Source organism: Crinia signifera, chromosome 7 (assembly GCF_055691185.1).
Source record: "Crinia signifera chromosome 7, ASM5569118v1, whole genome shotgun sequence".
In the NCBI taxonomy this organism is placed as follows: Eukaryota; Metazoa; Chordata; class Amphibia; order Anura; family Myobatrachidae; genus Crinia; species Crinia signifera.
In genome coordinates this window covers 4354277-4366479 of record NC_139223.1, presented here as the reverse complement: position 1 = coordinate 4366479, position 12203 = coordinate 4354277, and the positions used below count along the sequence as shown (strand labels likewise).

The 12203-nt window shown below is 41.1% G+C and overlaps 1 protein-coding gene across 1 annotated transcript; it reads left to right on the top strand.

The window, feature by feature from the left end:
- LOC146020775 (taste receptor type 2 member 40-like) lies at positions 1-930 on the top strand. The gene has a single exon (XM_083154234.1). The coding sequence runs from the start codon at positions 1-3 to the stop codon at positions 928-930; it is 930 nt and encodes a 309-aa protein (XP_083010360.1).
- The last annotated feature ends 11273 nt before the right edge of the window (positions 931-12203 follow it).

Below are 12203 nucleotides of genomic sequence, written 5' to 3'. Positions count from 1 at the left end.
ATGCTGTCTCCAACACTGATTGTCCTGCTGAGCATTGCGTTCCTCGAAAGTGGGATAGCAGTTACTTTAAACACCTACATTTTGTTTATGTATGCTAAGATAATCAAACATGACCAGAGGCTGAACCCATCTCATCTGATCCATCTTCTTCAAGGACTAGTAAATATACTCCTACAGTGCGGTCTGACAGCACAGGGCTCACTTTATATCATCTGTGTTCCTGTGCTGTTTATTAGGGAAGTGTACTTTCCATTGTTCGTATTTACACTTGCAATGGTTTACTGCAGCTTTTGGCTGACTGCCTGGCTCTGTGCCTACTACTGTACCAGCATCACCAACTTCAGATATGGGCTCTGTGGTTGGTTACAGAGGATTCGCTCTTCTTCCTTGGTGCTGCTGCTTCTACTGACGGCTGTTGGGTCATTTCTATCAAGTCTTCTCTTCAACTGGAATATGGAATTTGAAACTGATGTGAAAGATTCTGAGAACAGCACTCTAGGATCTTCATTTATTAGTGGGGCATTTAATGTGAATCTCTTGTATGTGCTAATAGCCACCGGTCTTGGCTGCTGTCTGCCCTTTATTCTCGTGCTCTACTCTATTATTCTCACTGTGTCCTCTCTTTTGAGACACGTGTGTAATATAAAGAATGATTCTGTATTTACTCGTTCTAAACTCCAAGCCCACATCAATGCTATCAGAACAATGACCCTGATACTTGTAGTTATTGTAATCTTCTGCATAGGGGAGATTTTGTTCTCCACAGATAGATTCAGTTCATCCCCGGATGACAAGCTTCTAATCAGCTGGTTCATGGTTCTGTCCTACCCAACAGCAGAGTCCGTCATCACCATCCAGGCCAACGCCAAGCTCAGGAAGACCTTTGTAGAGGAGTTTTCTGCTGTTTTCCAGAGAAACAAGAACACTTAGAATTAGAGACCTGTCAATATAAGGTCTATTAACTATGAGCATGTGAGAAAATATAAGTAGACTTTTAGATGATTCCATAATCATTTATGAATCTTTTATCTGGATAATTTGACATCTGCAATTAGAGATACTTGTGTTATAAAGAGATAGAGAGTTAAAGGCATTTAATAATACAAATATGTTATGCTTATTAATGATGTGTAATATAATCTCAATGGTTTTATAGCATAAAACCATAGTACAAAATGTTGCCGTTAATATTCATTGGATTAGAGAAATTGTCCCTCAGCTAACTTTAAAGTATATTAAAGCATTTAGCTTTATCTGTAAACTGAAGTTGTCTCTATTATGCTCAACATCTTGATCATTATAATTTTAGACTAATATTATGTTTAATATCAATACAGACATGATAAGACATCTAAGTCCTCACCTGTAGCAGCCACCTTCCTTTCAAAGCTGCCCATGTCTATTGGTCCTCAGATGTCCCAGGTCTTCAGATTTAGGAGCAGAGGCCTATCCACATAAACAATGGACCTCCACATCTATACAGACATATGCAATCATAGGTGATAGTGCTCACCAATGCCCACACCAAAAACAAGAAGGACATAAGAGCAGCGTTGGCAGTAAACAATAGGTGGTCAAATAATAGTTCTTATAAGAAGAAACAATATACAAAACAAGCTCAGCAACAATGACACAGATCTAACGCAACGTTGTAATGGGTGGTTCTGGAGCTTGTTGAGTTTTCGTGAGTATTTAATGTTGCGAAACTCAATGTAATTGTAGAAGAGATAAAGATGGCAAAATACTGTATATAGTGCACACTGCTGTATAATAAGAGTCCATTCAGCTAGGAAAATTCACCCAAATGGGATCATAAACAGTTGAGATGTGCAGGCTCATATTTACTGGGTTATCTTTGGATCTCAAAATGGATTTTTATTGGTTATCTGACATTTTTGAATAGCTGATAAGATAAATGTGAACTTGTGCTTGTCCTAACCCCTCATCTCTGCTAGACAGGCATTGGAAACTGATGTCCGTTGGTGCTTGCCTAAGAAACATATGGTGCTCAACCAGGCTATAGATACATAATGGGGTTAGCCAGTTATATGAGTAACTGGGAAGTTGGACATTTGTAGCAATGTTTACATTTTATTATATTACACCATGTGTTATATATACAGGGCAGTACGGATGGTGTAATGGTTACATTACTGCCTCACAGCACTGAGGTTATGGGTTCTATCCTCACCATGTGTTATATATACGGGGCGGTACGGACGGTGTAATGGTTACATTACTGCCTCACAGCGCTGAGGTCATGGGTTCTATCCCCACCATGTGTTATATATACGGGGCAGTACGGATGGTGTAATGGTTACATTACTGCCTCACAGCACTGAGGTCATGGGTTCTATCCCCACCATGTGTTATATATACAGAGCAGTACGGATGGTGTAATGGTTAGCATTACTGCCTCACAGCGCTGAGGTAATGGGTTCTATTCCCACCATGTGTTATATATACGGGGCAGTACGGATGGTGTAATGGTTACATTACTGCCTCACAGCACTGAGGTCATGGGTTCTATCCCCACCATGTGTTATATATATATACGGGGCAGTACGGATGGTGTAATGGTTACATTACTGCCTCACAGCACTGAGGTTATGGGTTCTATCCTCACCATGTGTTATATATACGGGGCGGTACGGACGGTGTAATGGTTACATTACTGCCTCACAGAGCTGAGGTCATGGGTTCTATCCCCACCATGTGTTATATATACGGGGCAGTACGGATGGTGTAATGGTTAGCATTACTGCCTCATAGCACTGAGGTCATGGGTTCTATCCCCACCGTATTATATATATACGGGGCAGTACGGACGGTGCAATGGTTACATTACTGCCTCCCAGCACTGAGGTCATGGGTTAGAGTCCCACCATGGCTCTAACTGTGCAGAGTTTGTATATTCTCCCCGTGCTTGCATAGGTTTCCTCTGGGTACTCCTGTTTCCTCCCACAATCCAAAAATATACAGGTAGGTTAATTGGCTTTCAACAATATTAACCCTAGAATGTCTGTGTGTGCGTGTGCATGTGGTAGGGAATATATACTGTAAGCTCCACTGGGGCAGGGACTGATGTGTTCATATATTCTCTGTAAAGCGCTGCGGAATATGTATTCGCTATATAAGAAACATACACAATAAATAATAAATAAATATAAGTAATGTACAAAGTGTCCTCTGCGTAATAAACCTTCAAGGAGACTTCACCATACTGTATATTGTTATCATTCCATAAAACTTATATGGAGGTTCTGTCACTCAGATCTACCCACCATTGACACACAGAGATGGAAGGAGGAGACAGGGTAAATACAAAACAAATACAAATAATCCCTCGGCCTTGACCGTGGTTTTTCTTATTCTCACAATATTGTACCCAAAAGAGAGAAGAGAAAAATCACAATAGTGTAATACAGTCTTATATACAATGTATGATAATGTCAGATAGTTGTTGTTTTTTTTAGGAAAATAAGACTCATACCCAATGTAATGGTTTACCCTTAAAGCAGAACAAGTGCCTCCAATCCAGAATATCACATGCAAGAAAAGCCAGATATGGTGCAATACAGTTTTTAATAAAAACACAAAAAGTGCAAAGAGTGTGACAAGGTGGACTCTCACCAAGCATAAAGGTCTACAAAAATTGCAGACTTATGGGCAGAATGGAATAAAATCAAAGACGCCCCTGGTAGCCGTCCCTGGGTCAGGTCACACGATGTTCACACTATCACCTCCAAGCCGCCAACCCGTTTTGAAAACACAAGGTTTCTTTTTCAAGGCATATGGAGGAAACAGTCCTGGTTCTGGTATTTATACCACAAGTAAAACAATCCTAATGCCAGATATGCAGTTTAGCCTATAAAACTTTTCCTATATTTAGAGGATGTTATTCCTCTGTGCCAATCTATACATTTTCTGGACCCCGCTTCACAGATGCTTCCAATTGCGTCAATGATCACTCGTTTCTGTCTTCCGCCCTCCGAATAATACTGGAAGCGGAAGTGATGTCATCTGTAATGTCATACTTCCGTTAGTATATCCAGTGACGCTTGCATTCCACCTTCGTTTTAGGCAGAACGGCTCCTGATATCCAAAACAGAGTTGTTTTGTACTCCTTATAATATGTCCTTATTCTCAGCACCATTTTGGTGAGGATCATGAAAACAAAGATAAATATAATATTTCAATATATTAAAATGTGTGAATGTACATACAAGATATATAAAAAATAAAAAATAAAGTTATGTACAGGATCTAAGATACTTATTCGATGTCTACATAAAACATTTTAATTTGAAATCTTTATTCACATCACCCAGGGCTAAGGATTGATGGTTGAATATCATAGTCATTTCATTTGTTTAAATTTTTCTTAAAATGTAAAAGTTATAAAGGTACTTATTTCCTAGCATGGCGCGCGCGATTTTGATTGTATTGATCGGGTCGGAAAAATCGCGTTGATCGCATCTAATGCCAACCAAATCGCATGCGATGCCATCGACGCGATTGACCCGATTTTTACATTGGAATCAATGTAAAATGGTCCCTGAGACCCAATTTTACATTGATTTCAATGTAAAAAGCCCAAACCCCCCCATTTTAATAACCCCCCCTCATGTTTTAAATGCCCCCCCCCCATGTTAACGCCACCCCACTATACGCGTCCTTCGACCTTTTCATACCCCCACTATCCACGTCGGTGTGGAGTTGACTTTATAAATTGTGGCGAGCGCAGCGAGCCACCGAGCCCGAAGCGTGGCGAGCGCAGCGAGCCACAGTGAGGGGATGCGCATAACTTCACAGTTATACGTGTCCGCTCGCCACACTTTATAAAATCAACTCCAAGCCGACGTGGATAGTGGGGGTATGAAAAGGACGGAGGATGCGTACCGCTGCGCTCACCACGCTTCGGGTTGACGTCAATAGTGGGGTGGCGTTAACAATGGGGGGGCATTAACCATACTTTATAACCATACTCAATGAGAAATTGGCCATATTGGCCCATTTCCCATTGTCCCCTATGTAAAATCGCGATGATCGCATTGCCGCCGATTATTATGGGCCGCGACCGACGCGATCAACCTGATTTTAAGTTGAAAAATAATTTAACATTATTCTCTATGGTAAAATCGCGTTGATCGCGTCGGTCGCATCGTGTCCCGTTATAATGGGCCGCGGTGGACGCGATCAACGCGATTTCCTCTTTCACCGGCAAATTAGCAGGTGATTGACAGAAAATCGGGTCCATCGCGTTGATTGTATGCCTTAAGTACCTTACACTTAAGGCATACAATCAATGAGATGGGCGCCGTGCTAGGAAATAAATACCGTTATAAATAACATCTGTATTATATTGATGTTCTGTTTTAAAGTGCATGCGTTTTGAGACCTTTTAGGATGTTCCTAATATGTTCACTCATCCTAATTTTAAAAGGTCTACTCGTCCTCCCAATATAAAATTGCACTTGCATTCAATTGCATAGATTATATGAAACGAGTGACAAATTAATTAATCTTTAATGACATGTTTTTTGTCATTGATAACCGATCAATAGTTTTTGCTTCAAAATTATTTTTTACAGTTTTACACCGTATACATGAACCACGGCAGTAAAACCCATCAGCGGTTACGATAGACTTTTTTGGGGAAACTGGACATAAGTTTTTAACCAGTGTTGATTTTAAAGTTGGTGCCCTGCCAAAAATACACACTTCATTTTCAGGAATTTCGGTACCAATAATGGGGTCTTTTTTTAAAGAGTCCCCACTGTTTTTGAAGATTTTTTTAAATCTCCCGAAGTTGTGAGGAGTAATTGGTTGTGAATGACCATTTAACTCTTTTTAAGGAGTTAGCGGGTTTATCTTTAGGAACCAATACCATTTCCCTGTCAATGTCTTTAGCCTTGAATAAGTATTGATTGATCTAATCTTCATCATAAACACTCTTTAAAAAAATTTTTTTCATATTTCTTGCTTGATCTTGAAAAACTAGGTCTTCCGTACAATTTCTCCTCCGTCATTTGAATTGACCCATCGGGATGGATTCAAGCCATCTATCCTGAAGGCCATTATTTCTGTTAATATATGATTGGGAGTCAGTGGATTTTATGAAGTTATTTTGTCTTCATTACATTGTTCTCTATATAGATGATGATATCCAAAAAACATACACTATTTTGACTGATATTAAATGTCAGCTTTATTCCCCTTTAATTTTAATTGAGGTATTGACAGAAGACAACCAGCATTTCTCTGTCTCCTCTCCACACAAAGAGGATGTTGTCTATGTACTGCCACCAGAACACCAGGTTTGACCTATATGGGTGGTGGGACCAGATACCTTCAGTCTCCCACTTGCCCATAAAAATATTGCCATAACTGGGGGCAAACTGTATTGCACCATATCTGGCTTTTCTTGCATGTGAAATTCTGGTTTTAGGCACTTTAACTCGGTGGTGACATTACCGCTCCCCTCAAAGGTGACCTTTGTCTACTTTAAGGGTAGACCATTACATTGGATACGAGTCCTATCATCATTAAAAAAAACATATGACTTATTATATTATACATTGTATATAAGACTGCATTACACTATTGTTGTTTTTCTGTCCTCTTTTTTGGGAACAATATTGGGAGAATAAGAAAATCCATGGTCAGTGACAAGGGATTATTGGTATTTGCTTTGTATTAATTTCATTTGTGTATGAAAGATAACTCATGCGAACATTGGTATCCCACTGGCAGTGACAAGTGCAAGGGCCAATCTACAACTTTTCTTTGTATAATGAGGAGACAGGGTGAAACAGGTGACAAGTGAAACAGGGGGAAAGGGAGTTTTACAATGACATCACCAGTATAGGTATGCGTCCCCTCCATTAGCACAGACAATGCCTGTTAAAACACAAGACCTACATAATCCAGACCTATTGAAACATGTTCTACCGGCTGTATTTCTTTAAGCTAATCAAAATACTATATGTGTACCTCCAGGACTAGAGAAATACAACATTTAATTTGAGAAATTCCAAAATCCAGAAAAACAGTTACATTACATTTATAACAGAACATATACAGACACTAATGGGCAACAAAATAATACTAAATGACAATAATTTCCATACAGATAACACAACCACCTGTCGGACACACAACAGAGAAACACAGAAGCAAGCAGTCATACAAGTCCTTATGGGAATGAGCACTGACAAGGGTGCGCTACAGTTCATACAATAAAATAACACAATGATAACAGGAATCTTGGAATGCACAGACTTCCGCCAAGATGTCATTATGGGAGACTGGAAGTCTGTGCTCTCCGTGGCTTCCGGATAAGTGGCGCCAGGGGTGCTGTGAATAGAGGATCCTTCTGAGCAGCGCTAGGCGATCAGATGATAGTCTGAAAGCCAGCGCTGCAAACTAAAGCTAGATATATAATTATATAAAGTAACAAATGAGTCATGTGACCTGGATTTTTAGCAGTGCTGTGATTCATTTTTCAAATGTCTGCCTTCTATTTTTAAGATTTTAAGAACTTCTGCTTTTTTTTAAATAATATGAAATTATTATAAATGCATGATGTTTAAATCAATGGTACTTGTGACTTATCTGGGCGCCCGATTTTCTTCATCGCACCTAAAAATCGCGTCAAATCGCATCGCATACAATCAGATTGCATGCGATGCGATTTGACGCGATTTGACGCGATTTTTTAAAGATAATTTTAAAGATGTACTTAGAGAGGTTTCTGTTATAAAGAGATAAAGAGACTTGATAGACCAATTGTTATATTGTTGATGTTAGTTTTGTAGTATAGTTATTGTATTAGAAAATTTGTCCCTCAGCTAACTTCAAATTATATTAAAGTATGTAGATGTTTCTGAATAGTATTCTACCCCATACTTAATAACCTGCTTATTACAATTTAGACTTTATATTATACATAATAACCAAATAAGAGAAATTATGACATCTAGAAGCACAAATGCAATTCCTCACCCGTAGCAGCCACGTCCCTCCCAAAGCTGGTCAGATGCCTCCAGATCTTCAGCTTTAGGAATAGAGGCCTATCCCTATATGGTAGGTAGCCAAATAACTAACCAGGTCTGTATTAATGTTCTCAAATATCCAATATCAGCAATGCCACAAAGTTTGAGAATAATACTTTATCATATCCCAATTTTTTCACATCAATTGGCAATTTGTGATACAGTAGTCCATGCACAGTTTCATATAAATAGAGGTTAAATACTTAGGGCCTATTTATCATATTCATTGCTCTTATATCTTCCAATTGGGGCTATAGAGCGGACAAATAATTTAAGTTCCATTATGAAAAGAATCCAAGAGCGTCCTCCCATCAGCTAGCGCTATCTGTACCTGGAATTATCCCCAGTGTAGGTGGTCAAATAATATATTTTTAAAAGAAGAATCAATATACAAATCCAGCTCAGCACCAATAACACAGATCTCCCGCAACGTGGTAATGGGCGGTTCTTGAGATTGTTGTGTGTCCATGTGTATTTAATGCGGCATCATTCAATGTAAATGTAGAATAAATAAAAAACAACAAAATACTGTATATAGTGCACACTGTTGTATAATATGACACAATTCAAGGTACTGTTGTGTTAGCCAGGTGCCCGGCTATGCTACGCTGACAATGCAGCTTTGGCTACGTTGTCAGCGTAGCCATTGCCGGGCAGCCAGCTAATCTCGGGCGTCAGGTGGGGATTCTGCGGTGGGCGGGGGCAGCCGGGCAGACAGGGGGGGGGGGTTTACTTACGTCGCCCATGTTGAAGGATGGGCGGCGGGGATTCAGCGGAGGCCAGACGGGGCTGAAACTTCTAGACGGCAGTGCAGCAATGTTGGCGATTTAGCGTAGTCACAGTTGGGGGAGCATCACATGGTTTCCCAGCTACCCCAGTGGCACTACACTAATACTGTACATGCCTGGCACAGGGGAGGACTGTCATGGTGCGGCAGGACTGCATATCCACATCCCCTCACGGGGCACGCTGCGCTCTCCACGCTTAAGGCTCGGTGGTTTGCTGCGCTTGCCACACTTTCAACAATTAACTCCACGCCCACGTGGAGACTGGTGGTATGACGTGGATAGTGGGGATATGTTACGTAAGTTACATCATTTGCGTAAGTTACGTAAGTTACGTAGTTTAGTAGCCAGTGTATTGGTATTCTCAATACACCACTACACAAAGTACGTAAGGGGAGCCCAGCTAACATATAAGTACCCAATTAAACTATGACAACTCACCCATGTGGTATCCTAAACAGTAAAGTTGTTTGGGTTTACTGAGTTATGGTTGGATCTCAAAACACCATCTTATTGGTTATCTGGCTCACAATTTTTGGAAAACCGTAGATTTTTTCATAAACAAGTCCTGTTCCGCTTCATAGACAGCCTTAGTGTTACACAATATATGTGTGACAAAGTTCTGTTGAGGTGAGGTAAGGTGAGGTGACTGACTCCTGTGGATGCTAGGCTTCGCCTGTAAATGCCAAGTTTGAAGTAGTGAGTTAGGCCCGCTACAGCTCCGGTGCAACCAGGTGTTATGTGGGGACAAAGAGTCAGCGACCCCCCCAAGGGTATAGCCAAAAGGAGAACTGACTAAAGGACCTGACTGGAAAAATAAGAAAGAAGGCAACTTGCCCAAACTGACTAACGCAGCTAATTGCGCCAGCGACCTAGTCGTCAACCACCAGCGACCACGTCACATACACAAGAATAAATTACACCACATCAAAAAGCACACCATGAACAATATGCACGGAACATTGAACAAAGAATAAGACACCGGAAGTTAGCAACCCAGCAAAAGCAAATAAGGATACAGAGTACTGCTGAAAGGACACCCTTCCACACCAAGCAGAGGGAGGGTAAATAAAGATATGCTCAGGAGAGCCACAAGTAATAAGGAAATAAACCAGGCCCCTAGCAGGGTACTCAAGAGACCAGGAACCAGCTGAATAGACAGGGAACCACCACAGGGAAGAATTTCCTGGCGCTGACAGGCACTAGTTCAGAGAAGGAATATGGCAGCTTGCTAGGACTTTATAAACAAACAAGGAACAAAATCAGGCTCCACTGGAGCACTTACATTACCTGGAACAGGCGTAGCATCACCGTGGAACATCCAACAGCTCAGGATGGTACGGAGCAGGCTGGATTAGACAGACAGGATTCTGCTACTGAAAGTAAGCAGGCTGGAGTCGCCACAGGCCAGGAAGGCTGCACACTGGGCTGAGTGCAGGGAGGAATGAACTAAAGACCAGCAGATGGCTGATGAGCTCCTACCAGAGCAGTAACCTGACGGAGGCCAGCAGGAAACAGGAACTAGCAGCTACCTGCAAAAGGAAAAGGAAGCTAGTACTCAGGAACTGAAGCTTTTACTGACAGGGCAGAGCCAGAGAGTATTCTCTATGAAGGGCTGAAGTGATTAATCAGCTGAGAAAGTTCCAGGCAGCTCCCAAGCTGTACTAACAAGCTCCTTACCTCTTAAACTTGTGAATGAATTAAGCTTACAGAATATAGAGATATAATGGCACAGACCTACCACTGGAGGCCACCAGAGAGTCAAATGCCAAACACAAACTGAACAGAACACAAAACAGAACTGAACCATTAATCATGGTTCCTAACATTGATTCTGTTAGAAAATTGCAGTACTGTACTTACGGTATCCTGTTGTATTGAAAGCAGCTGCGTAATTTGGTACAGTACGGATGGTGTAATGGTTAGCATTACTGCCTCACATCGCTGAGGTCATGGGTTATATCTCCACTATGGCTCTAACTGTTCAGAGTTTGTATATTCTCCCCGTGCTTACGTGGGTTTCCTCTGGGTACTCCAGTTTCCTCCACAATCCAAAAATATACTGGTACGTTATTTGGCTCCTAACAAAATTAACCCTAGAATGTCTGTGTGTTCGTGTAAAAGTGGTAGGGAATATAGATTGTAAGCTCCACTGGGGCAGGGACTGATGTGAATGTTGAAATATTATCTGTAAAGTGCTGCAGGATATAAAAGAAACTGTTAATAAATAAAAATAGTTTGCAAATGAATGTGAGCAGGTTTCTGATGGTGACAGGTCCCTTCCTCCAGCTCTCTTATAAAACGGTAACTATGTTAGCGAAGGTTTAGTATGAAGGGCTGCGGTTGTCCTGTATTAGTACTTTCTGAAGTGACTTTCTGTTTGGAAACTCCAATCAAATAGGGTGCTAATTGCTGGACTCCAGCAATCCAATTAGTGGTGATTGCTCCACGCCTGAATCTGTAATTGATTTGCCTTTCCCTGCATTGCTTGGACTTTAGACAGCAGTCACCTGCAGGGTAAATCATTTGTCTAATTGAATACCCCCTATAGAGTGATAGTGTTTTTTATGTTGTTGTCAGGTAGAAGTGACCTATTCTTTCCTGAATGTCAAGCAATATGACTGGATCGTGCGCTGCTGTGTGTGTGAGAGAGACTTTTAGAATGACCTCTAGGGGGCACCAGTTTACCACAATATTTCTACAATCTGCAATTCTCTTATTGTTACTGGGTGACACTTACCTTTAAGACTTGCCTACAGTCATCCGCAGAGCCACTGCATTCCTCCAGAGCCCTTCTATCAGCATGGACACCATGAAGGGTTGGGTTTGTTGAATGGATTCAGGATCCATCTGGCAGCAGGTCCAGCTTATGATGGTGCTGCTTGGAGGCATTTAGCCAAGAAACACAAGTTGTGAAGAAGTGCAATCACTTCTTCACCACCCTTTGTATACTTGTCATGTCACTTTCTACCAGAGGCTCTCTCACACAGACTGACCAGAGCACAGGGCTTGCATTTTAATGGAGTCCCCTCTCAGCCCCAGATATCCAGTATCTTGTCCCAGGACCTTCTTCATAATGTGTGTCCGGCAGCATGCAGATACACGAAGAATACCACAGCAAAGTACAAATCACATTAATTATCAAACACATAACCCAGTCTAAATAATTATATAACCTAGCTTATAATCAGTGTACATTTATCACACAGTAGCTATGTAGTAAAATACCAACTTATGCTTAGAACATGACATCGCCAAGCCTTGGAGATTATTTGCATAATTCAAACTACACACATAGAACTGTCTGTGCTCAAAATGCACAAACCATTACAGCCAGCTGGAGCATAGAGGAAGCCACAAA